This window comes from Giraffa tippelskirchi, chromosome 10 (genome assembly GCF_054371585.1).
Source record: "Giraffa tippelskirchi isolate mGirTip1 chromosome 10, T2T-mGirTip1v1.2.pri, whole genome shotgun sequence".
NCBI lineage: Eukaryota > Metazoa > Chordata > Mammalia > Artiodactyla > Giraffidae > Giraffa > Giraffa tippelskirchi.
The window spans coordinates 14,723,566-14,751,068 of record NC_137284.1 but is presented as its reverse complement, the minus strand read 5'-3'; the positions used below and the strand labels follow the sequence as shown (position 1 = coordinate 14,751,068).

At 45.9% G+C, this 27,503-nt stretch overlaps 1 protein-coding gene and 1 long non-coding RNA gene across 12 annotated transcripts in view; one reads left to right on the top strand and one right to left on the bottom strand.

The window, feature by feature from the left end:
- The window catches only part of OPCML (opioid binding protein/cell adhesion molecule like), a 566,878-nt gene extending 545,246 nt beyond the window's left edge, over positions 1–21,632 (top strand). For 10 of the 11 annotated variants that reach the window (XR_014067914.1, XR_014067913.1, XM_081537938.1 and 7 more), the window contains one exon: positions 16,237–21,632. Coding sequence is in view for 9 of the 11 variants with exons in the window: in XM_081537938.1 (XP_081394064.1) it covers positions 16,237–16,337 (101 nt within the window). In the remaining 2 variants the exon portion in view is untranslated. Of the gene's footprint in view, positions 1–667; positions 695–16,236 lie in introns of all 11 variants that reach the window. The other variant, XM_081537936.1, reaches the window with a different exon arrangement.
- Positions 6,409–8,908, bottom strand: LOC145524880 (uncharacterized). Its single transcript, XR_014067918.1, has 2 exons — positions 8,706–8,908; positions 6,409–6,893 (listed from the first exon to the last, which is right to left on the bottom strand). It is a non-coding gene; the product is annotated as an uncharacterized LOC145524880 (long non-coding RNA).
- Positions 21,633–27,503: the final 5,871 nt, after the last annotated feature.

Here is a 27,503-nt window from a genome sequence, read left to right as displayed (position 1 = left end):
ATTCTGAACCAATTGCAGTGGTTGCCTTAAACAAGATGGAACCATGGAAGAGTTCAATTTGCAGTACTGTCTATCAGTCTGAGGATTAAATTGGATATAATGTTAAGATGCCCTACAGGAAGAGTGTATGATTCGAGGGGTTCTAGTTGCAGTTGTAAACCAGGTCAACTCTGCCATCTTGACCCTCATGTTGACTGTATGTCATCGTTCTCATTCATTGGAATGAACAGAGAAAGAGGCTGGTCCTCATCGGGACATCAGCTGGGACATCCATTCCTTCTCTGAGGGTGGGCCCCCTCCCATATGTGAGGGGTGAGGGGGTCCCAGAGCCCCAACTGGCCCATTGGGAGCCCTCATCCCTGCTTCCGTCCATTCTCACACTGCCGTGTCCATCTCCTCGTGCGACATTTCACCCCACCGGCCAGGCCCAGCTTGTTGTGATGGTCCACGTGTTCATGTGCGTGTTCATTTGCCAAGATTTGGTGAGAGGGAACTGTCTGGTAAATAGGAAGGAAAGGTGTTCATTGTTTTCATATGGACCTCAGACCCCGAACAGCTTTCAGCGTTGACATGAACTAGACTTTGTCCACCAACCATCTGAAATGTGTGATCTATGTCTCTTGTTTTCTCTCTGCATTGTGTGTGCATTGTGCTGTGTGTGTCTTAGAAATAAGCCCCTCATCAGCAGTGGCAGGTGGGTACCGCATGTTCCTTCACTCCTCTGCCTGCCTGAATGCCTATGCTTTTGATGTTAAGCCTCCTTCCAAGATAGGCTTGCCTGCTCCTCCTCCCCGACTTTTCCTCCTTACTGGATAGACTTCAGGGGGCTGGTCTGCACAGTTTAGGTAACAAACATGTAGAATATGATGTCTTTTGTTGTTGCCGTTTAGTCACTAAGTTGTGTCCGACTCTTTGTGACCCCATGGACTGTAGCCCTACAGATTCCTCTGTCCGTGGGATTTCCCAGGCAAGAATACTAGAGTGGGTTGCCATTTCCTTCTCCAGGGCATATTCCCAACCCAGGGATTGAACCTGCGTCTCCTGGGTTGCAGGTGGATTCTTTACCAGGGAAGCCCATGATGGCTTTTACACACATACATATGAAATATCGTTATCCGTTTCTGGAGAAGGGCTCTCTCCAAAACGAAGACTTCTACTTGGTGGCTTTTAACAGGGATGTCTATTCTATTTGTACATGATACTAGGGGAGCCCAGCCCAGACACCAAATGGCTTATCAGATGACTGTCTTCCTGGGGAAGTCACCCTAATGTTGTTTAGTCACTAAGTCATGTCTGTCTCCCTGTGACCCCATGGACTAAAGCAGGCCAGGCCTCCCTGTCCCTCACGATAATTCCTGCAGCCCAAAGCAAAAAGGGTTAATGACTTAATTCTGAAAACTTCATTGTAAGATATGAGTGTTTGGGTCATGTTCATAATGATCATCATAATACCTACCATTTACCAAATATTAACTGGTTTCCATGCATCATGCTAGTTTTGTGCAAGACAGGTTATTAGCCCATTTTAAAGACGGGTAAGAGAGGACCCCAGAGGCTAAGTGACACTGGAGTATATGTAGCTAGTGAAGAGGTACTGATGAGACCCAGACCAGACCCCTCCTCAGTGCTGGAAGATTTACCAGAGGACGTGAAACAAGGGCACACAGACACAGACACAGACACATACACACACACACACACTCCCAGGCTGAGGGGCAGCCTCCATACAGCCCTCCTTATCGAGGATCAATCTCAGCCACTGAGGAAATGGTGACTTGAATTGTCCAGACCAGGAATCAGCTCTGACCTGCTCCTCTCCCAGCTCTGGGTCTGCCACTTTCACAGCCAGTGGCTCTGCCCACACCTGGGTGTCTGTGAATGCCCATCCCTTGGTCTTGATAAAACTGAGGGCAAAGAGTGAGGTTGGGGTGCTGCCCTACACTGACCCTGCCGTGACCCCGTGAGCTGGTGGGGTTGCCTGTGGGGGTGTGGCCGACAGGAGGAGCCCAAGACTGACCACTAGAGGTCCGGGTGCTTGTGCCCCTGTACTGTGGACTCAGGAGAGAGGTGTGTCCCAGCCAAGAACAGCAGTTCGTGGAGATGAAGGATATATTCACCCTCCAGGGCTGCTATAATGAAAGAGCATAGGCTGGGACAGCAGAAATGGATTTTCTCACAGTTCTGGAGGCCAGAAGGCCAAGGTCAGCCAGGAAGGCCTGTATTGGCTGTACTGGATGGGGGTGTTCTTCCTGGCTTGTAGATGCCAGCTTCATTCTCATATGTCCTTTCCTCTGAGCATGGTTGGCGGGGGGGGCGTGGAGATGGCCAGAGATGGGGAGGGAGGGCTCCCTGGGGTGTCTTCTTATCATTCAAACACTAATCCTGTCGATTGGGGCCCTACCATTCATTATAACCTCGTGCTAAGTCACTTCAGTCGTGTCCGACTCTTCACGACCCCATGAACTGCAGCCCGCCAGACTCCTCTGTCTTTGGGATTTCCCAAGGACTGGGTTAGCCATGCCCTCCTCCAGGGGATCTTCCCAACCCAGGGATCAAACTCACATTTCTTACATCTCCTCCATTGGCAGATTCTTTACCACTAGCACCACCTGGGAAGCCCATTATAACCTCACTTGACCTTAAACACTTCCTGAAAGGTTCTGTCTCCAAATATACATCAGGAGTTAGGGCTCCAACATGTGAGCCTGGGGACACAGTTCAGCTCATAGGAAAGACATAGCTTCATACCCCAGGGCAGCCAGCCACACGAAGCCCAGGTCAGCAGTTAGCCTGTTTGAACTCATTTTCCATTTCCATCTCCTATCTTCTATGTAATCTAAACACTTTCTTTTAAAGGACCATTTGAGCATTTACATGCCATCTGCTCACACCTCCCAAACCCACACATAGACATGCCGCATCCCCAGGCGTGCATTGGTGTCTGCCCTCAAGGACTGTGAGCTGGGTTTGTGGGGACTCTTTGGGCCCTGAAGTGATGTGTGACTCCATCACAACACACACTCATAACAGACCTCTCACACAAACATCTTTCATATAGTTTCTGCCTATACTTACAGAATACAGGAAAGCGAGATGAAAGCAATCTCAAATGAAGGCAGAAGACACAGGCTATGGAGGCAGTGGGGTGAGACAGGAAGTGCTTAGGAAAAAAGAGAGACAACCCAGGTAGGCATGTGATGCTCAGAGATGAATCAGTGGCTGGCGTTGATGTGGGATGCTTCCTCGCTCACCACTGGTTGCTGCCCCTCCAGAAGCCACACAGACAGGACAGGTCACCAGCAGCATGCCAGCTCAAAGCAGCATTTCAGATTGTCCACTTTGCTCAGCCCCGGGGCCATAGTCAGGACTAGAGGTACAGCAGAAGTTAAAGAACAGACCAACACGAGATGGATGGGGAAACTGGGTACCAGGCCTGACTCTGGCACACACCATGATGCCCTCTGCTCCATGGTTGACTGTAAAATGTAAGAACAAAACACACTCCAGGCTTCCCTCTTGCTTTCTAAGTCTCTATTCTGAACAAACAAAAGGAAACTAGGGTCAGAAGAAGATCTCCAAAGCCTGACGTCCATAACACTGGGGATGGTGGCAGCTGTTCTGATTATTGAAAGCAACTTGCTGGAAGTATCCGTAAGCTTCTTGGAGTGGATGAGGCCTCCAAAGGCCACCTGGCCCTGACATCCTAGAGCCTTGCCAGGACCGCATGCAGCTGGGGTGGCTAGGCTCGGTGTGCTGGGCACACTTCTGACCCTCAAGGAAGCTGCTCACTTTCTCTGGACTTGCCAACCCATTCTGCCTCCACTGGGTCTTGGGAAAGAATCCCGCCTCTCCCTGTCCTTGGGTGCAAGGAGGGAAGATCTCAACTTGATTACATCCGGCACTGCAGAGACTGTGAGGCATGCAATGAGCCGTGTGAACGTCTGGATTGGAACTGGCGGGGGAGAGGGACAGAGGAGCAAAGCCGGAAAGGAGGGGATGGGGCAGAGAGGAGAGCAGATCCATCTGTGAAATTACAGCGACACAAATGAGGAGCTTTGAGTTAAGTACCAGGACAAGGAACCGCTCCTCAGAATCTTGTCCTTGCATAGGAGAATGGCAAAATATTCCAGTGAAGGCAGCATCTGGGCTCAGGATTTTTTTTCCCTCAGGCAAAGTCTCAGTCCCTCGGAGCAGCCTGGAAGACAGTCTACCTCCCCCACCCCCGGAAGCCAAGAGGACAGAATCTCTATTTTCTTTTGCTAATGGCACTCCTCCAGAATAAATATACATGTCAGGCTGGCTCTTCAGACCGGATTTTCTTCAACTAGAGGCAGGCGGACAGCTCTTCTCATCCTGCACCCTGGCTGGCCTCATCTAGGGCAGCCCCCGGAAAGCTGGCCACAGCCTGCCGCCCACCCTCTCCTCCATAAAGGCCCCCAACAACCTCCCCTTCCCCAGGTGGCTCCAGGTGAAACCTGAGGGCTGGGCCCAGGGGTCGAGGATCCGGCATCTCCTTTCACTTTACCTCCGGTCCGGACAGTCAGACCTCAGCCTCAAGGCCCGTTTTCCCCCGAACACTCATCCTCCCCTTAGCCCCAGACCTCCTGGCCCCAGCCCCCTGCTTCCATCTTCTATGATGCACCCACGTGGCTCTCTTCCTCCCTCTCCATCTCAGTCTGTATCTAGCCCCTCTGCCATCTGCCCAGGGGAGGCATTACAGCAAGAGGAGAGGGTCTTCTGTGTCCTCAGGCGTCTTTGAAGGGAGCCCTATCTTAGCCCTCAGACCTCGCTTTGGCTGCTTCAGAAATGCAGGTCCGTGGGCCTGGTCCCAGAGCCATTGAATGAAAGTCTCCAAGGACAGCCCTGAGGATGTGCTCCGTGGGCAGGTCTCCCTGGGAGGCTGAGGCCCCCGGGAGCTGGCTGGTGTTTGGGCAGCTGTCTGGGAGCTTCCAGTCTGTGTCCCTAACGCTCTGCTCAGTTCTGAGTCACAGACCACTCTGCCACCTGCATATTCCATCAGGGCAAGCTCCATCTTTCTCTCCCTGGCACCTCCTTCCCCCGCCTCAAATGTATACCTCATCTTCACACCCACCCCTCACTACAATCTCTGTGGTCATTCTGACTTTTCCCTCCCCCCACTCCTCACACCTGTCAGCCCGCAGGCCCGAGAAAGCAGGCCCAAGCACCACCCCTCCCACTGCCTCTGCCCACCCCCTTCACTCACCCCAGAGCAGGTGCCATGTCTAGTTGAGAGTTTCTCTTACAGTGCGTGGGTCTCTTGTCCTTGGCAATCTCTGCAATCTGCCACTTCAGGGCCCAGTGACCCTTCCCAAACTCAGAATCAACCTGTTTGCCCCCTGCTGAAACCTGCCTCTCAGAAAAGCCTGAGATCAGCCTTGCTCTGAGGTCCACCTCCATCTTGTCCCCATGTTCCCTGCAGCCTTTTCTGCACCCACCACTCTAGACAACCCCCTCTGTTGCCTGGGACCCTGGATCCCACTGCACATTCCAGCTTCTGTCCACCAGCAAATGCTTGCTCAGAGCCTAGTATGCACCAGGAATTAGATTCAGATTGAGGCATGGAGAGGAAGACACTTCCCAACCTTGTACAAGCAAGTAAACAGGCATTTACAATAGAATATAGAACATAGAGAAGGTGAGGGTGGAACGTCCTGGGGCAATAGCATTGAAACATGTATATTATTATATGTGAAACAGAACACCATTCCAGGTTTGATGCATTAGACAAATGCTCAGGGCTGGGGCAATGGGATGACCCAGAGGGATGGGATGGGGAGGGAGGTGGGAGGGGGGTTCAGGATGAGGAACATATGTAAACCCATGGCTGATTCATGTCAATGTATGGCAAAAACCACTACAATATTGTAAAGTAATTAGCCCCCAACTAAAATAAATAAATTTATTGAAAAAAAAAAAAGAACATAAGTGCTATATCAGAAGAATGAAGAAGCTACTGGCTAGTAGGTATTGGCCAGACATGGCTTTAGACAGCTCAGAACCCTCTGAGGAAGCTATGCCTGGAGCTCAGAGGATCTGAGCCATGTGACTGAATTCCTTCCTGCCTCAGATAGGAAGTCCACGATGGAAGGACACCTTAACATCAGCTTCTGCACCCAAGTGTGTCTGGCCTTAATCCCGTGCTTCTTTCTAACCCATAGTACCCAGTCTCTTCCAGTGTGTTGTAGGATCACAGAGGGAAGTATTTGACTCTTCTCTGCCTAAGTTACACTTACCTTTGAAGCTTCTCCTTAATGGTACCCCATTTATCAAGCATTTCTGAGAAGCAATGAAGAATCGTTCAGCCATCATTTAGATTTTCTTGTTAGTTTACCCTTAGGCTTGTATTTGTTGCTACACTGAAGGATATAGCCCTGTACCTTGCAACAGTTATTGTCCAGTAATTTATTAATCCTGAGTGGATTAACAAATATATCTTCCAATCAACAGGGAGTCCATAACAGCCTCCATAAAGGGTGAAAGTCTTCCCTAACCAAAGGGAGGACAAACACTCTAATGGTCTTATAGTTTCCCCCCACCGCCCAGCAAAGAAGCCAAATCAACACATTGCTCTCACACTATCCCTTGCATTCCAGCCCCACCCCCCATATGTCCCAGTTCTAATTTGAAATTTAGGGTCGCCTCCAACAAGGTCTTCCTTGTAAGGGAGGCAACGTCAGACATCCTGACAGACTGTCAAAGAAGCTTCTTGCAGAGACATCCGAGGCTGCACATGCTTGTCCATTTCCTGCTGATAATGCGTATGATTTTTATTTTCCAAATCCACTATTTAAATCCAGGTGGGAGGGAATGAGTCAGAAACGCCATCGCTTCTGGCGGGTGGCAGCAGCAGCATCATTTGTATTTTCCCCAACCTGTAAAATTTCAACATATTAGGGGAAAAATCTGCAGACATTTCACATTTCATTTCTGATGAGGCTCCTTGTCACTCCCTCGCACCCTGCTCCCCTCTTTCTGAATCACTGACATCTGGCCGTAAGCCCGAGCATTTAGGCTTTAACACAGAGTGCCTGGCTATGCTGATGTCAGCACACACTGGAGCTTCTGGTTCAGCACAGACCAGAGCCTTGCCTTTTTCAGGGCTGTGATGAGCTGATGGGTCTGAATTAACTTGTGCTATGAACTTCCTAGGCCTTAGGCTTTGTGGGAGCGGCTGCCATTTTGGCCTCTTTATCCCCATGCCTTCCCAGAGCCATGAAGCCTGGTTCATCTTCCTTGCAGAACAACACCAGGCCCTGTTTCTGCTGTAATTAAAGACAGTGGAGGAACAGCTCCCTTTGATAGCAAGTGATACACCTTTATCAGCCAGCCCTGCTGAAAAGAGGTTTACATTTCCCCAACAAGAGTAATACACACATCATCTAATTAGATTTCCTCGCTCCTCTTTTAATCACCAAGAACATCATTATCCTTTTGGTTCCTCATTAGGAAGGTCACATAGTTTGCACTCATACTTATACAACCCATCCAAATTTCAGAACAAAAGTGTATCTTCTTAGATTTCAGATGCTTCCTTGATCTCACTGTGCTATTACCAAGTTCAACTCACCCGTGTTTTTTTTTTTTTTTTTCTCTTTTCCTCTTAATATGATGACCATACTACCACCTGCTATTTTAGTAGGATTACAGCTACACCTTGCTATTGAATTTCTTGCAAAAGAACTGTGTCCGGTTTTCATTGCAATCACAGGAAGAAAAAGGGGGTTGTTTCAATACCTTTCTCACTTGTAATGGACCCTCCAGTTTTTCTATTCATTTTTAAATTATGAAAGTATGATAACACGTTTACAGGAGACCTGGAGGATATAGAACAAAGTACACATAGTTCCACTATATATTACAAATTTTTAAGTAAATAAGGTTTTTAGTTGGAGTTTCAATATCAAACTCTTGGAAATTCATTAATGAATATACAGAGAAGTAGAAGGCTATAGTAGACCTGAAAAGCACTGTGAAACAATTCAACATAATTAAGATTTTTATAATTTTCACAGAACAGTAGGATACAAATTCTATTCAAGTTCCCATAGACTATAAACTAGGAGACACTGGAACATATCCAGGGACATAAAACAAGGTGCAAAAATTTCATGGTCTAAATGTATTGAAATCATACAGAGTCTGTTCTCTTATCGCTGTGGAATTATGCTGGAAATCAATATCAAAAGACATTTGAAAATAACCCACGTATTTTCAAGAGAAATGTGGCATTTACCAAGAGAGATCTTTGACTTAGCCATTGAAAGCCTCAATAAAGTTAGAAGATTGAAAAAACAAAGAGGATGATTGCAGAGAAGAAAGAATTTAAATGAGAAATTAATATCAAAGATACGTAAAAAAATGTATCTGGACCCTTCAATTTTTAAGCTTCAAAATCTTTTGCAGGGCAGTATCTCATCCATAAGCTTATGTAGTTTACTGGGAGCTTTGTGCTGAGTTTGAGTACTTTGATTTCCAACCCCTGTTCCTCCAGAGTGTGATCAGCCCACCCTTGGAGTCAGCCACTCTTGTTTTCCAGAGATCTGGGTTTGCAGGTTAATTCTATGCTAAGTCCTCAACTAAATTTGCTTTTTAAAAATCTATAAGGTATAGTATATGTAATTCAACAAAGTAAGTAGCCTCTCCAAGTGGACTTTATTTTATTCATTTGTTTGTTTGCCTCTTACCTTATTTCCTTGTCTTACCACTGCTGGGCCTCACGCATGGCCATAAAAACCTTACCTCCAGTGCAGACAACATGGGCAGAATGATTGACCTTTCTGATGTTTATCATTTCTGGAATTTATCTCTTGCTCATTTCTCTGTTGCTTCTGTGTGCAGAGGCCTAGCTCATTGTGGTCTGCAGGTGTCCCCAAGGTATTTGGTTGTCATTGTTATGTCATTCATGGTTGATTTTGTGGCTTTGTGTCATCGTGTGAGCCGTTGTTTTCAAAGGTGCTCAACAGCAGGAATGAAGGAACCAATACATTTTTAGCGATGAGGAGGGTGAAATGAGGGGAAAGGGCATAGTAATATGTTCTCACTTTTAGTTTATCCCTGAAAAAATATGTAATTAAGTCCGATGTTTTTAAGAGTCATTCTGTTGCACTGAGATATTGTTAAGGGTAAATAAAGATTTCTTGAATGTGGAAATTGCCCAGATAAAGAGCCGGGCTTCTAAATATACCTCCTCAAAGTAACTGGCCTTCCCCAAGAAGCCTTAACCTGTGGTTGGAGCCACCCCTGGTCTTGTCAGGAGAGACCAGTCACTTGCTTGCTAAGCCAGAGTCGCGTTTGCTTGGCAACTATCTTTGAGAATCCAGTGTACACAGTGTATCTTTATTTAAAGCATGAGCCCCACCAAAGATGCTGCTTTAGAAACTAGCTGCTATGGTCCTAGCTCTAATTCACCCAGTAGTTATTCACCCTTTACTTAGTCTCAGTGATTTTATATGTCATCTGAACTCATCCTCAGAGCATCCTTGCACAGATAGAGAAGAGCACCTCGCCACAGAGTTTATATGTGAAAATCACTGCTTCAGAGACGTTAACCATCTCGTCCAAGTCATCGTGCTACTTCCTCCTAGAGAGCTTGTACACGGGAGCTCAGTTTGGTGCTCTGTGGTGACCTAAAGGGGTGGAACGGGGTGTGGGTGGAAGGTCCAAGAGGGAGGGTATATACATTCACTTATAGCTGATTTATTTCATTGCACAGCAGAAATTAACACAACATTGTAAAGAAATTATATTCCAATTAAAAAAGCAAAAACAAAAAACAGTTATCCTGCTAGTAAATAGCAGAGCAAGAATTCAAATTCAGTTCTCCCTGATTCCTAAGTTTAGTCCTCTTAGAGTATCCAAAAGGCAAGGTGTTCCTGAAATGAAAGGGAGGTTGGGCTGTTTTGTTTCAAAGGGCATTCTTCTCAGAATCTGTGAGGGATTAAAACATGTTTGTGTTTGTTTATTGATTTAGGTGACGACAGAGTTGTTCTAGATCAGAATGGAGGATAGGGAGTCTTCCCTGCCATATCCACTGCAGGGGGCACGGGTTCAAGCCCTGGTCAGAGAACTAAGATCCCAAGCGCGCGCGCACACACACACACACACACACACACACACACACACACACACACACACAAACCACACATTAACAACAACCAAAAACTAGAGGGGGCTAGGCTGTGTGCAGGCATACACTGTGCCTCTCCTTCTCTTTGGTGAGGTAGCTGGCACGTGACAACAAGAGCGCACAGTTCTTGGGTGGACGGCGGGGCTTCTGAGGCCAGCGTGGGTCTGTGTCTCCTCAGACTTGCCACAGAACTCGGCTTTGGCCTCTCTCATTGCCGTGCTCAGTGCCCCACACCTCCTAGGTCCTCCCAGCCACTGACTTCCGTCACCCATCTCGCCTCTTCACTCTCACCTTCCAAAACCCAGCTCAGCATCAATGTATTTGGAAAAGATCTACTAAATAAGCTAACATTAGCCTCAACTAGTGTCTTCCCCAGTGGCTAAGCGATAAAGAACCCACCTGCAATGCAGGAGCTTGAGGAGACACAGGTTCAATGCCTGGGTTGGGAAGATCCCCTGGAGGAGTAAATGGCAACCCACTCCAGGATTCTTGCCTGGAGAATCCCAAGGACAGAGGACCCTGGCGGGCTACAGTTCATGGGGTCACAGAGTCAGACACGATTAAAACAACTTAGCATGCACAGCCACAACTAGGAAGTGGAAGGTAGGGGGTGTGGACCCCCGAGAGCAGGCCTTCCCATGATCACGTGTCTATTTTCTACTAGATGCCTTCCTGATGCCTCCATTTCTTTATCTGAAAACTGTGTTATGAGCCCTGTTTTCAAGGAGATACTGAAAGCACTTTGAGATCAAAGAGCTGGCAAGCCACAGAGTCAAGATTTAAACCCAAGTCAGTCTGAAGCCAAGTCCCAACCATTAGTTGCACTTTTCTAGGGACCAGTGACGTTGACCCCAAAAGGTTTAGAGCTGCAGGGACAAAGCAGTGAGTGAGGCCAAGGTGGGGCAGAGGCATAGAAGTAATCAAGGGGGGGCCTGCCAATTTGCTGAACAGCAGCCATCCACCACTGCGTCTGTATTAAAGCACAAAGAAGCATTTACATAATCAGGTCAGTGACCTTCAGATACAGAAAACCTGCAGGAGAAAGAGAGAGTGGGACAAGTTGAGAGTAGCATTGAAACATATACAGTATCTTATGTAAAATAGATAGCTAATGGGAAATTCTTAAAGAGATGGGAATACCAGACCACCTGACCTGTCTCTGGAGAAAACTGTATGGAAGCCAGGAAGCAACAGTTAGAACTGGACATGGAACAACAGACTGGTTCCAAATAGGAAGAGGAGTACGTCAAGACTGTATATTGTCACCCTGCTTATTTAACTTATATGCAGAGGACATCATGAGAAACGTGGGCTGAAAGAAACACAAACTGGAATCAAGATTGCTGGGAGAAATATCAATAACTTCAGATATGCAGATGACACCACCCTTATGGCAGAAAGTGATGAGGAACTAAACAGCCTCTTGATGAGAGTGAAAGAGGAGAGTGAAAGTTGGCTTAAAGCTCAACATTCAGAAAACTAAGATCATGGCATCTGGTCCCATCACTTCATGGGAAATAGATGGGGAAACAGTGGAAACAGTGACAGACTTTATTTTGGGGGTTCCAAAATATCTGCAGATGGTGATTACAGCCATGAAATTAAAAGACGCTTACTCCTTGGAAGGAAAGTTATGACCAACCTAGATAGCATATTAAAAAGCAGAGACATTACTTTGCCAACAAATGTCCATCTAGTCAAGGCTATGGAGAAGGCAATGGCACCCCACTCCAGTACTCTTGCTTGGAAAATCCCATGGACGGAGGAGCCTGGTAGGCTGCAGCCCATGGGGTCGCTAAGAGTTGGACACGACTGAGCAACTTCACTTTCACTTTTCACTTTCATGCACTGGAGAAGGAAATGGCAACCCACTCCAGTATTCTTGCCTGAAGAATCCCAGGGATGGCGGAGCATGGTGGGCTGCCGTCTCTGGGGTCGCACAGAGTCGAACACAACTGAAGCGACTTAGCAGCAGCAGCAGCAGCAGTCAAGGCTATGGTTTTTCCAGTGGTCATGTATGGATGTGAGAGTTGGACGGTGAAGAAAGCTGAGCGCCACAGAATTGATGCATTTGAACTGTGGTGTTGCAGAAGACTCTTGAGAGTCCCTTGGACTGAAAGGAGATCCAACCAGTCCATCCTAAAGGAGATCAGTCCTGGGTGTTCATTGGAAGGACTGATGCTGAAGCTGAAACTCCAATATTTTGGCCACTTGTTGTGAAGAGATGACTCATTGGAAAAGACCCTGATGCTGGGAAGGATTGGGGGCAGGAGGAGAAGGGGACGACAGAGGATGAGATGGCTGGATGGCATCACTGACTTGATGGATATGAGTTTGGGTAAACTCCGTTGGTGATGGACAGGGAGGCCTGGCGTGCGGCGATTCATGGGGTCGCAAAGAGTCGAACACGACTGAGCAACTGAACTGAACTGAACTGAACTGAATGGGAAGTTGCTATATAGCAGAGGGAGCCCAGCCCAGTGCTCTGTGATGACCTAGAGAGGTGGGATGGTGGGTAAAGGGAGGCTCAAGAGGTAGGGGATATATGTTTACTTACGGCTGATTCACGTTTTTGTACAGCAGAAATCAACACAGTATTATAAAGTAATTATCCTCCAATTTTAAAAAAGAAAACCCATAGGAGATACCCAACCCAGATTCTCCCCACCCCCTCATTTCCAATAGAATCAGGGTTACTTTGAAGCTGCACTAATGAATCCATTCACTGCTAATGGCCTCTGTCTTACATTCGGCCAACCTGCAGTGTGGTACATGCACATTAGCTCCTCTCTTTTGGCTTTGAACAAAGCCCGGGAGGTTTCCTGCACTGGAATTTGTCCTGCACTGGCATTTGTCCCAACTGCCAAATCTCAAATGTGTCCAGGATCCATAGGAAGAAAGCAAGGCTAGTTTAATCTCTATCCTAGTGGGTTTGGTGAACTCCTTGGCCAGAGCAGCTTGGCCCTTTCTCATACACTGATGGGCCATAGACACCTCAACAGTAAATTGCCATGTTGTCTGATGCTTAGAGCAGGGATTATCACACCCACTAAAGACTAAAACTTCCTTCAGCAGCATAGAGAATGAGGCCCATATAGGGAAACATTAGAGTCTGGGAACATTTGGTGCCCTCTTACTCTCTCAGGAGATGGCATGATGGCATGCAGAAAGCTGCATTGTGATGGTCTCGTACCTACTGGAAAAGACCATCTGGCTGCCCCCCCATCAGCCATCCCTTCTGGGACCAGATACAGAGTGTCTAAGGCATTTTGTAACTCAAGACACTAAGGGAGAAGAGCTCAGAGGTCACCCATCCCAGTCTCCTCTCATTCTGCTGGTGGAAGGACCATGGCCACAGAGAGGCTGTCCCTCAGCAAGAAATCTCTCTCATAGGTTTGCTGTATGCTAAAACCACTCACCTGGTTATGCAAATATTTCTCTGTGCTTTAAGACAGAAGAAGTGGTGGATTGCAGCTGTTTAGTGAATTGGTGTGGTCCCATGATTACTTCTGCAGGAAGGCATGGCAACCCACCCCAGTATTCTTGCCTGGAGAATCCCATGGACAGATGGAGCCTGGCAGGCTATAGCCCATAGAGTTTCAGAGTGGGACACGACTGAACTGACTTAGCACACACACATGCATCCCAGTTTCTGGAGCAATTGAGTCAATTCAGAGGCCATTGTGGCATGATGCCGCAGTCTCTGAAAAACATGCCCAAAGGACCATTTTCCACAGAGAAGAAGTGGAGTTGTGGTCATCAAGGGCACCAGCCCTGCAGACAGAGTGACTAGGTTCCAATCCAGCTCTGGGTGTATTGTCTCGTGTGGCCATAGACAGGGCGCTTAACTACGCAGCTCATCGGTTCCCCATCCAAAAGGTGGGCATGCCATAGAGTTTCCTGAAGATAAAATGGGTTAATGGAGGTTCAGCATTTAGAGTCACAACCTGGCTCACAGAGAACACCATATATTATTAATATACCTTATGGCCATACCCCCAAGTGGGCTGAGCAGGCTCGCTGCCTGCTGGGCTTCTAGTCCTTGGAGAGCTCAGCTGGACTGAACAGTGGCTGCACCCCTGCCTGCCTGATCAGCATGAACACCTTACTGCCATTGCCACATGCTATCCTGATGACTCTCTCTTCTTTCCCACACTTTAATGAACTGGCTTCATTAATACATCTCCTCTCCTGTTTATTTTATCTACACCCAACCTTACGTTGGTAGTGTGACATTCCCCCAAAAATGCTAAGCCCACTGGTAGAACTTGGAATAAAGTGATTCCTATAGTAAAGACCCCTGTCTATCTAGCATGGAGCCCACTCAACTGTTTCTTAAGTTGACATCAGTGTAATAAATTAGTGAAACACATGCACACACACATATATATGAAACTAGTTAATTCACATCATATATGATATAGACTTTATATTTTAAATATTCTTTAAAGAATCATATGGTTCTGCATCATCCATTTCCTTTTAAACTCACTTGAAAACCTCAATCGCTCATCTTTTGCAGAAGACAATATAGAGAATTACCTTGGGCTTCAAACCGGGCCTTTTCCAACTCAGTGCAGTTTCTCTAGGCCAGTACGATTCCTTAGGATATATGCCTCAACTGATGGGGACCCCAGAGATAGGCCACTTTCTATAAATGTTCATGAAGCCGTTATGGGGACCACAGCAATGGGCTAAGGCCTGGACTCTGTCCTGTTCTGTGAATATAACCAAAGTACAGAAAACTGTGAACAGGACTCTCAAGCTCTCAAGTAAATATGAATTCTTAGTAAATAAGAGAATTGTGTTATGCACTGGAGAAACAAAAGGTATCCTGCTGAGAACCCTGGGGTGGGAACAGGTGGATGCTGGTCGCTGAAGCAAGAGACCCGTACGTCCCCCAGCTAAAGGTCAGCATCAGCTGTTGGCCCATCGAGGCCTGGATCTGAGCCATGACACTGACCAGGAAGCTGCGGGACCTGGGTGCCGTCAGAGGAGACCTGACTCCACCGACCCTTTCATCGGGGTGAAGTCCATTTCCGAGGAGCCACGTTACCACTAAAGGTGGCAGTGATGCCTTGCCTGCCTTTCCGCTGCTCCTGCCCTTTGTCACTGGCCCTACAGGGTTGCTTCTTGAGGACTTTTAATCCCTTGACTAAGACGTAGCTTCGCTTACACTGGAATCCTCTCTGTTCGCTGGCCACTGCTCTTGTTTATGACCCTAGATTCTCATGCTGCCCAGCAAAGGTGATGGACAGGTGTGGGGGCAGGGCTGGACACTTACCCTTCTGCCGAGTCGTCAGGACAGGCGAGGACAACCCCAGGGCACTCAATCTGTCTTCTGGAGGAGGATGTAGATAAAGGGAAAGGAACAGCATTTGTGATTCTGTGGTCTCATCTCATGTGGAATATGAGGGATTCAGGAGGACTGTGTCAAAGGGCCAGAGAGAGGGAAGAGGAAAGAAGGACCCTTGAGGGAAAGCCCACCAGGCAGAGGACCGTGGCCGCTAGGTCTGAGAAGGTGGGGGTCCTCTCGGTCCCCTATGGTGATGCGGGGTTGACTGCTGGCTTAAACCCCACCATAGTCTTTAAAATGATGGGGTGTAGTTATTCGTCTTCCCCAGCTGCTCCACAACATCCCAGTCACACCAGATGAAGAGCTGGCCACATCAACACCTAGACTCCTGGGTCTCACGAAAGCCTCCCTCCCTCTCTCTCCTCCGCCTGCCTCTCCCCTCCATCCTGACTCTCCTCTCCCGATTCCTCTGCTTCCTCTCCCACCCCTGTCTGTCCTGCACACCACCTCCAAGGTCCTGCCTTGGCCTGTCAGCCCACAAGTCTAACGCTGTCTTCCCTCTACCTCTTTGTGGATGTTTTAACCCCGGTCTCTGAGAGCAGGCTGCAGGGTCCAGGTGTCCCAGGGATGAGCCCCTTTGAGTCTCTCCGTTTATGGGGATGTAGAAGGGTCAGGGGTCGGGTGGAGGCTGTTCACAGAGAAGCATGTCTGCACAGTGCTTGGAGGGGCTGAGGAAGCTGCCCTCTGGGTGTGTGCGAACGCTAACAAGCCTGTCTCTCTTTCCCCTACACAGGGCCTGGAGCCGTCATTGATGGTGTAAACTCGGCCTCTAGAGCGCTGGCTTGCCTCTGGCTATCAGGGACCCTCTTTGCTCACTTCTTCATCAAGTTTTGATAAGAAACCATAGGTCTCCTGAGCAACGCCTGCTTCTCCATATCACAGACTTTACCTGCACTGCGGAGGGCCAAACAGTTTGGGCTTCTTTTTGTTTCTGTTTTTCTTCTGTTTTTTTTTCTTTTTCCCTTTGGACTCTTTTCTTTGTTGATTTGATTTTTCCTTCTAGTTTGAATGAGTGGGGTTTGGGGGAGGGGTGGGCAGGGTTCTACCACATGTAGGATAATCACCCATTGGTGTGTCCAAAAATGGAACCCGTTCTCCACCCTTCCCTTCCCTCTGCTCCCCCTGGCATCGTCACCACCAACCAACCACCCCTCCCACACCAAACCATAAGTTCCATTTGGGCAAAAAACGTGCCTCATGATAAACACCCTGAAGACACAACTTGACTTATAATGTAGTTCACAGCAAGAATTATATCCAAGTGTCCTATTACTTGTGTCTTTTAAGCTGTGGACCATTTTCCTGACTATAATGTACAGATCCCTCTCTCCATGTTTATTATGATCTAATTACATGAGGGTTCACATCCTTTCTTTCTGGGACATTCTCTCTCTCTTCCTCTCTCTCTTTCTCTCTCTGTCTCTGTCTGGTTTGTCTGTCTGTCTCTCTCTGTCTCTGTCTGGTCTGTCTCTCTCTCTCTCTATATATATATATATATATGAAACATTGCCATCTTTTCCAGCCATTCTGCCCTATTTGCTTTCTCTACCAGCTATAAGGATTCGAAGTTTGGGGGTAGGCATACAACCTAAACCTGATCGTTGAGAAGCCGTGTAACCGAAAATGGGGGGGGGGGGAATCTTGAGGAGAGTATTTCTCTCTGAAAAATACTATCCAGTTCTTAAAAAATGATCCATAGGTGGCTGATTATTTAGGTTTTATCAAGCTATCAAAGTAATACACCGTTACCCATCTACTCAACCATCTGAATGATCATGCCATCCAATTATCTCCCCACCCATTTTCCTCTCTGGCAATCTACTTCCTTTATATATCAATCTATCAGTGTAATTATCCAATACATCTTTCTTTTTCGTTCCCCACTACTCACTGTCAATCCATCGCTGTATTCATCTCTAGTCACAGTGTGTCTGTTCCACTGGGTTCATGTCTCCTCTACCTTCTGCAGACATTGGCATCTTCAGAATTAACCATCAGCTTCTCATGTGAAAGCCAATGATCTCATGGGCTGACAACATACAAATGCAGTATGTCACAGGCTGTCTGGAATGTGCCCGTCCATCTACCCCAAGTAGGTGCTGGTAACAGATGGACCGAAGTAGCAAGTGAAGGATCAGTCAGTCACTCTTCCCAGAACTGTGTTTCCAGAAACAGCTTCTTGGGAAGCAGATCGGCCTTGGCAAAACCTTGATGAACATCATGTTTTATCTTTCTCACTTGAAGGACCAAGGTGCCAATCTTCATGCTTCTCTCAGCCTTTCAAGAAAGTGCATGTCAGGAATCTTTGAGACTGTCCTTAACAGAAAGAGAGAGAAAAACACACTTCTGTCTTTTCGATGTGAAGACAGCCGTCCATCTGAGTGGGGTGACTTCTGCTGTTGTCCCCTTTCTGCTCCAGTTTTGGTTTCATCTGTTTGAAAACTATCCAGTAAAGAGCCGATGGAAGCCAATTACACGGCGGGTGTGTTGACAACTCTGGTATTTGTTTCTGGAAGCTCTTCTGAGCTGAGGGCACTTGAGCAAACTGACTTAATTTCCAAGCACTTGATTAACACAACACTGCAAACTGACGGGGAGAGTAACATGCATCTTCCTTGGATACAGGCTGCTTCTCCAGGAACTTTGGGGGATAATGCCCTCAGCTCTCCATGTTCAGAGCAGATGGTTCCAGAACACAAAGAAGAGCTGACCCTATCCTTCTGCTTTATCTCCTGGGACAAGAAGGACACAGCCAGCGAGAGTGACTGGGATGCAGAAGAATAGCATCAGAAACCTGCAGGGCTGTGTCCTTGACTTGCGCTGCAGGCAGTGACCTGCTGAGAATGAGGAGAGCCAGCAATGACTGGATCAAAGACCTGGGCCAAACAGAATGCTCTTTAGCTCCACGATCTAAAGCTTGAGAAATATCAGCTCAAGAGTTCTCTTCCCGCCATGCTTCGCTGGTCTTCTTCCTCTGAAATGTGGCCTCTTTGTTTTTCTCTGTTATGACACGTGAACGTGATGTACATGGTGGAGAAACACACTCACGTGTGCACATGTGTGTGTGGGTTGTCTTGGCATACAAAAAGCTCGGCACTTTCATAGAGTTAGAGCTGGTGTGAGTGAAATTAATATTACACTTGCCAGCTGTAAACAGACATCTGCATTTCCCAGGGAGCTGCCAGGAGCCAGATTTGCAGAACATGAATGATGTGCCAAAAGCAGTGTGTGGATTCCAAGTTCTAGGGACAATCATGAGCAGGCACGGAGTCAGAATTAAAGGTCGGACATCAGTGTTTCAGACCTGTCACCACACTGAGCATCTGCGGCCAGGCTGGTGTCAGACACTGAATGAGCGTGTTACGTGTCACATCGAGTGTTCGGCTGATAACACACTTGCTCCTTAGGAGTAGAAGTGTGGACGATGTGGGGACCAGACAGTCTTGGAGAACACGGTGCTTGAAATGGACGAGCTGGGCATGTTCTTTCCTCCAAGACTTGATCGAAAGGAAGACATCCATCCTTTTGCAGCCAGGAGAATCCCTGAACCTTCCAAACGCAAAGAGCCTGGGTTGAGAGCCACTACAGAACTCCATGCTGCCTCTTACAGTGGATACCAGGAAGCATGTCTGGGAGTTACAGACTCCAGCCCTGTTCCAGAGGGAAAGGGTCCTAGTGTCACTCCTCACCTCTCTGGGATAGAGACAATGAAATAAGCAAAACCCAAGGAAATGGAGCAGTGGGACAGAAAACCCTTCTGCACAGCAGACACAGTCCGGATTCTGTGTTGTCTGGGTTCCTTTGGTGGGGATGGCTCCACAGGATGGGAGCTGTTACCCAACACCTTGGAGCATATGGAGTAGCAAACGCCCTAAAGACAACGTCCATGTTCTTTTTACATATGGAGGGTAGATGGATCAGGCTTGCTGGAGAGAGATTTTTTCAAGGTGCCAATGGTGGGGTGGGGCTTGGTGTAGAGGAGGAAAAAAATAACTATCGAGTCTCTGAGAACCTGTGGCTTTTCAAAGATTCTGCATGTGAGAAGGAAACCCAGTAAGGCTTATCAAGAAATCAGGTGAGAGGAACTCGGCAATGTATAATAGATACTCTGAAACCCTGCCTCTCTCCAAAATATGTATTTCCACCAAAGTGAAGCCAGTGCAAGTTCTACTGTTGAGGTCCTGGCCAAGCTGTTTTTTCAGTAGTTTCATGTCAAGTGCCTGATACAGTCTTCTGCAAGTTGAAGCAAGCGCGTTTAGTTTTTTGTTTGTTTTATCTGCGGGAAGGAGGCCATCCAGGCAAGTGGTGGTAAAACATGCTCCTGTTCTGTGCAAAGAAATTATGCTTAGTTGTGTTCAACTGAACAGAAGGAAAGGAGAGGCTTTGTATCAGAAAGAGGACCAGAGCTCTTTCCTCTGAAACCCATGCCTCAAGGTAGACAATACATTTCATAGGTTGGACTATTCGTTCTCAAAACCTGGGTGAGAGGTACACTGTGGGACTTGGGAAAGGTCCAGAGCGAGGCTGAGTTCAAGGATCTGTTCCTGAATCAATCCAGCAACTTGCTGTCCACATGGAGGGGTCATTGAGCTCCAGTGCTGCTGGGAAAATGCTCGGGAGAAGAGTCGAGAACCTTGAGGTGGGCAGTCCATCTCCAGGCGAGCTCATCAACCGCATAGCCTCAGGAGTGGCTGGTTATTGCCGTGTGCCTCCAGTGCTAAGGGAAGGTTTCTCCTCCCTAGTGTGTATGGATGTCATCAGTAGGACGGAGGGGTGGGGTGAGGGATGGGACCATGACACCTTCCCAAATTTGACCCTGAGTCCTCACCAGAGAGAAACTGGCTTTGCGATACCTGGAACCAGCCCTCCTTCCCCCTACCAAAAAACCCCAAACAATTGAAAAAAATTTTTTTAATCTCTTTGGAATTAGAGGAATTAGGGGAAGTGGTGTAGAATGTTTCCCATTGGTAATATCCATTTTTTCTCTTTTTCTCCAAAAATGAGGATCATTCACATTCATTTTGCATGAGCCCTGTTCCTAGAAACTTACAACCGATTGCCTCACCTCCTACTCACCCAAGCTTCCCTGTCTTTTTTTTTTTTTTAAGATGAGTAAGTTGGAGCAATTTCAGGAAAACTTCACAGGTGTGTAGCTAGGAAGGCAACGTTCTCAGAAAGAGACCATGTGATGAGAACTCCTAATGATCACTAACAGCCAACAAATAAAAATGCTGGTCTCATTTCCCTCATTTCTTGAGAAAAGAGAAGTAAATGAAAGAAGGAGGAGATAGATATGCAATTAAAAGATGCGGCGAGAAGATAGAGCTGAACCAAGCAATTTAGCCTTCAGGAGCAGAACACCGGCGGTCCACAGAGCTGTGGAGTGGACTCAATTAGACACAATTGTCTTTGGCCTGCAAGTAGCCAGTGAAGCCTAATTTCCTGTGTTTTAAAAGACATTCCATTTTATTTCTTTCCACAGTGTCCTTTTAAAACACAGGGTCGTTTCTGTTGTTCCATGATGCTGAGTGCGGAAAGAAAGATGATGAACCCTCTACTCTTTTTTGGGGGGGGCCACATTCTACGCTATTGGCCAATTTAAAATGATATCAATCATAGCAATGATAAGTAATCCTAGCTGCCTTTGTGTTAGTTAAAGGGAGCATTTTTAATCATTCAGAACCTTTTGTGACATGTAAAGTGCAATTGTGAGGAACGTGTGGATGTATGAAAATGTATCTGTCAAGTTCAGAGTCCTCTAGATTAAAAAAATTTATGACTTATCAATGGTGCCGTCCTAGCTGTGTCAGACAATGGGTGTGCCCGTTCTCACAATTATCCTGAAAACAGATCTGTGTTCCAATGCTTTAAAATTTTATCACATGATACAAGAGTATAACTTTGTCAGCCTTCTAGAGGTTTTTTTCTCCCCTTCTATTTTCTTTCTTAGTTTTTTTTTCCTTCAAAAATCAATGAAGACTTGATTTCTGTCAATAATTGTATTAAGGGTGAAAATACTACCTGAATTTTGTGCATGTTACATTGTAGTTGTAACCTTTTCTAATTCAGGATGAACACGAGATGGTTGTGATTGTGCAGTGTATCAATAAAGTTCAAAGTAATTTGTAACTTTTGGGGGGCTGTTTATTAGGACATCTCATTGACTATCCAGGTATGAGGAAAAGCTAAGCAGGGCATGCTTCTCCCGTGTGTGTGTGTGTGTGTGTGTGTGTGTGTGTGTGTGTGTGTGTGTGTGTGTGTGTGTGAGGCTTTGGGAAGGAGATGAGATCAGAAAACTGAGTACCATCTCTCTCTCTCTTTCCCTCTCTTTCATGCATGTGTACACCCACATGCACGCAGAATACTATAATAAGCAATTTCATGTTACAATTGTATATCTTATATCTATGCCATTTACAAATCATACAAAATGCAAATAATATAAAATGCAACTGCAGCCTCAAAGTCTGATTTATTGGCTTAGGTTAAATGAAATCAGAAGAGAAGTTTCAGAAAATGAATAACCAGATATCACTCAGTTTGAGCACTCCTTAGCAGTTCCTGCAGCTTGAGCCCATTGGACCAAGCACCACTTTGACAAGAGTAAATATGAGGAAATATAGTGACTATGATATGCACTTACTCTTTTTTTAAATTAATTTTTATTGGAGTATAGTTGCTTTACAATGTTGTATTAGCTTCTACTGTACAGCAAAAAGAATCAGCTATAGGTATACATACATAAGCTGCTGCTAAGTCGCTTCAGTCGCGTCTGATTCTGTGCGACCCCATAGACAGCAGCCCACCAGGTTCTGCCGTCCCTGGGATTCTCCAGGCAAGAATACTGGAGTGGGTTGCCATTTCCTTCTCCGGTGCATGAAAGGGAAAAGTGAAAGTGAAGTTGCTCAGTCGTGTCCAACTCTTAGCGACCCCATGGACTGTAGCCTACCAGGCTCCTCCGTCCATGGGATTCTCCAGGCAAGAGTACTGGAGTGGGGTGCCATTGCCTTCTCCGATATATATATATATATACATATATATATATATATATGTATGTATGTATGTATACTCTCTTTTGGATTTCCTTCAAAACACACTTATTCTTAAAAGTACATTGGAGGAACTGTTGGTTTACTGTGGTATCCACAGGGTAATGGATGAGGAAGAGACATGGAGAGGAAGTCCGTTCCTCCAACTGTCTTTCCTAAAACATCTTTCTCTTTCAGTAAATCTCCCATCATCTTGTCACATATCCATCTGCTCTTCCAAAGGAGTGGGTATTAACCTCTTTCTTGCAACTTGGCTTCCCACCTGCCATTTCTGTATCAACGAACCCTTCCAAGCTCTGCTGTTGACCAAACGTGTGATCTTGGACTTGATGATACCCGTCTTAGCCTTACCCGTCTTTATTTCCCAGCTGCACCATCAGTAAATTTACCCCCTCAGTGTGTTCTATCAAAATTGCCTGCAAAATTTTGTGTGTCTCTTTCAACCATTGGATTCCTCAAGACTGACCCCCAATAAAGCTCGGGTCAGTGGCCAATAAGGATGTGGTCATGCAGCAGGAAGTAGCGGAAGATTCTTCTTTTGATTTTACAGACTCTCTGCCAAGCCTGGTCAAGTCTGGATGTTGGAATGATGAGGGTTGTTTCTCATGGCTTCCTGGACAGACAAGGGCTAATCCCTGGCTTTCAAGACTCTTTGTTCCCCACAGGGGATGGAACACAGATAACTTGATGGACTAGATCATGTTCTTTGTAAATTAAACCACCAAGGACATAGTGGGCACCAAGTGATGGAGAGTTTCCAATTTTCTCAGACTCATTGTAAAATCATGACTTGTCGAGGAAACGGATTTCCAGTTCTGACGTCTTAATGCCTTGAGTGCTCCCACTCACCCTCTCCTTTTACTTCTTCCTTTTAATCACCCTCTTCCCACCCACGCCTGACCCCTCCTGCTCCTGCTCATCCCACAACATTTACCCATCCATCTGCTTGCCTGCTGGCACAGACATTTATCGGTCTTTCACTTCATCCGGCCACTCAGCACCATCAATCATGGACGTACCAATTTATATCTCCATCAGCTAACCACTCACCTATTCATTCACACATTACTTCTCCATTTATCTAACCCTTATTCCCTCTATTCAGTCATGCACCTCCCTAATATGACTGTCCCCAATCTATTTATTTAAACTGTCCAGCCATTCTTCACCTGTCAATCTAGCCAGTACGCATGCATCCTCCAACTAGCCTTTGGCAGACATACCTATTTACCAACCCACTTCCAGGTAATGACAATCTTTGCTGTTATCTTTCCATTCTGAGCAGGATGCTTTATCTGCTTATTCTTAAACATAGCAGCTAAACAATAGGATGCATTTTTATTATCTTCTCCCACAATGCACCCTATTAAAAGCATAAACAAATAAAGAAGTGCTTTAGGACAGCAGTCTCCAAACTTTTTGGCACCAGGGGCCCATTTCATAGAAGACACTTTTTCCAGGGATCAAGGTTTGGGGTGGGGGGGGCGGTTAGTGATGGTTTCGGGATGATTCAACTGTATTAGATTTATTGTGCACTTTATTTCTTGTATTACCACATCAGCTCCTCCTCAGATCATCAGACATTAGACCTCATAGGGCAGGGACCCTTGCTTTAGGATATTTATTAAGGACATCGTATTTCCTTCCATCTGGATGTATGACAGTCAGCAGAGGGTGGAGAACTGGGACTTCAATGAAAACACCCAGAGGAACAGATGTCTATATTTAACTTTCTGACACTATAAAGGCAATCAAGCCATAAGAAATGACAAAGGAAATAGGAGGGACCTCAACCGACAACTGTTCCTTCTCTTTGGTTTGATTTTCTTTTTCTTTTTTTTTTTAATAAATTTATTTATTTTAGTTGGGGGCTAATTACTTTACAATATTGTAATAGTTTTTGCCATACATTGACATGAATCAGCCATGGGTTTACATGTGTTCCCCTTCCTGGACCCCCCACCCACCTCCCTCCCCATCCCATCCTTCTGGATCATCCCATTGCCCCGGCCCTGAGCCCTTGTCACATGCATCGAACATGGAATGGTGTTCTGTTTCACATATGATAATATACATGTTTCAATGCTATTCTCCCAGAATGTCCCACCCTCACCTTCTCCCTCAGAGTCCATAAAATTGTTCCATGCATCTGTGTCTCTTACTCTGTCTCGCATATAGGGTTATCGTTACCATCTTTCAAATTCCATATATATGCATTAGTATACTGTATTGTTGTTTTTCTTTCTGGCTTACTTCACTCTGTATAATGGGCTCCAGTTTCATCCATCTCAGTAGAACCGATTCAAATGTATTTTTTTTAATGGATGAGTAATATTCCATTGTGTATATGTACCACAGCTTCCGCACAACAAAGGAAACTATAAACAAGGTGAAAAGACAGCCTTCAGAATGGGAGAAAATAATAGCAAATGAAGCAACAGACAAACAATTAATATCAAAAATATACAAGCAACTTCTGCAGCTGAATTCCCGAAAAATAAACGACCCAATCAAAAAATGGGCCAAAGAACTAAACAGACATTTCTCCAAAGAAGACATACAGATGGCTAACAAACACATGAAAAGATGCTCAACATCACTCATTATTAGAGAAATGCAAATCAAAACCACAATGAGGTATCATTTCACACCAGTCAGAATGGCTGCTATCCAAAAGTCTACAAGCAATAAATGCTGGAGAGGGTGTGGAGAAAAGGGAACCCTCTTACACTGTTGGTGGGAATGCAAACTAGTACAGCCACTATGGAGAACAGTGTGGAGATTCCTTAAAAAACTGGGAATAGAACTGCCATATGACCCAGCAATCCCACTGCTGGGCATATACACCGAGGAAACCAGAATTGAAAGAGACGCGTGTACCCCAATGTTCATCGCAGCACTGTTTACAATAGCCAGGACATGGAAGCAACCTAGATGTCCATCAGCAGACGAATGGATAAGGAAGCTGTGGTTTGATTTTCTATTGAATAAGTCACCTACTTTGATGAAGACCAGGATGTAGGGCTGATTGGCCTCAGTTTTGAATGCCAGCACCCTCAGGCTACAGATGATGCTACCTTCCTTTAACATGTTCCCCTGCCCATTAGGAAACCTTTTTTTTTCTTCCCCTTAAGTGATTTTTTCCCCATGTATTCATTTATTCATCCATATATTCAATTTGGTGATGAACTCCCTTAAGGAGATCACATCTAAGATGTGAAAATGGCTGCATACAGAGCAGAAATACATGGTCAAATTACAACACTTAGGGTGGAGCTATGAGAAGATGGCAGCAGAAGGAGTGAATATTGGGAGATAATTAGGAGGCTTCTTCCCCTGCTGCCACCCCAGGGATGCATACAGCAGACTGAGGCAGAGGATGTAGTGAACAGATGTATCATGACACAAATGGGTCACCAGGACCATGGCACAGTCAGTGTTCAAGTATTGACTGGCAGAATGAATAAATACTAACTGACAAATGAGACCATGAAAGGCGGTAAAACTGTCAATGTCCAAAGAACCACATTATGTACTTTGGAATAAAACTGACTCGGCTCTCCTGGAGAAGCACACATACCATCTCAGTTCAGCTCAGTTCAGTTCAGTCTCTGAGTCATGTCCGACTCTTTGCAACCCAATGGACTGCAGCGCTCCAGGCTTCCCAGTCCATCACCAGCTCCTGGAGTTTACTCAAACTCATGTCCATTGAGTTGGTGATGCCATCCAGCCATCTCATCCTCTGTCGTCCCTTTATCCTCCCTCCTTCATGCTTTCCCAGCATCAGGGTCTTTTCAAATGAGTCAGTTCTTTGCATCAGGTGGCCAAAGTATTGGAGTTTCAGCTTCAGCATCAGTCCTTCCAATGAATATTCAAGACTGATTTCCTTTAGGATGGGCTGGTTGGATCTCCTTGCTGTCTAAGGGACTCTCAAGAGTCTTCCCCAATACCACAGTTCAAAAGAATCAATTCTTTGGCACGCAAATTTCTTTATAGTCCTCTCTCACATCCATACATGACTACTGGAAAAACCATAGCTTTGACTAGACAGACCTTTGTTGGCAAAGTAATGTCTCTGCTTTTTTAATATGCTGTCTAGGTTGGTCACAGCTTTTCTTCCAAGGAGCAAGTGTCTTTTGATTTCATGGCTGCAGTCACCATCTGCAGTGATTTTGGAGCCCAGAAAAATATAGTCTGTCACTGTTTCCATTGTTTCCCCATCTATTTGCCATGAAGTGATGGAACCTGAGGGCACGATCTTAGTTTTCTGAATGTTGAGTTTTAAGCCAATTTCTTCACTCTCCTCTTTCACTTTCATCAAGAAGCTGTTTAGTTCTTCTTTGCTTTCTGCCACAAGTGTGGAGTCATCTGCATATCTGAGGTTATTGATATTTCTCCCAGCAATCTTGATTCCAGCTTGTGTTTCATCCAGCCCAGCATTTCTCATGATGTACTCTGCATATAAGTTAAATAAGCAGAGTAACAATACACAGCTTTGACATACTCCTTTCCCTATTTGGAACCAATCTCTTGTTCAATGTCCAGTTCTAACTATTGCTTCTTGACCTGTATACAGATTTCTCAGGAGGAAGGTTAGGTGGTCTGGTATTCCCATCTCTTTAAGAATTTTCCACAGTTTGTTGTGATCCACACAGTCAAACTCTTCAGCATAGTTAATAAGGCAGAAGTAGATGTTTTTCTGGAACTCTCTTGCTTTTTTGATGATCCAGCAGATGTTGGCAATTTCATCTCTGGTTCCTCTGCCTTTTCTAAATCCAACTTGAATGTCTGGAATTTCACAGTTCATGTACTGTTGAACACTAGCTTGGAGAATTTTGAGCGTTACTTTGCTAGCATGTGAGATGAGTGCAATTGTGCAGTAGTTTGAGCTTTCTTTGGCATTGCCTTTCTTGGGGATTGGAATGAAACTAACCTTTTCCAGTCCTCTGGC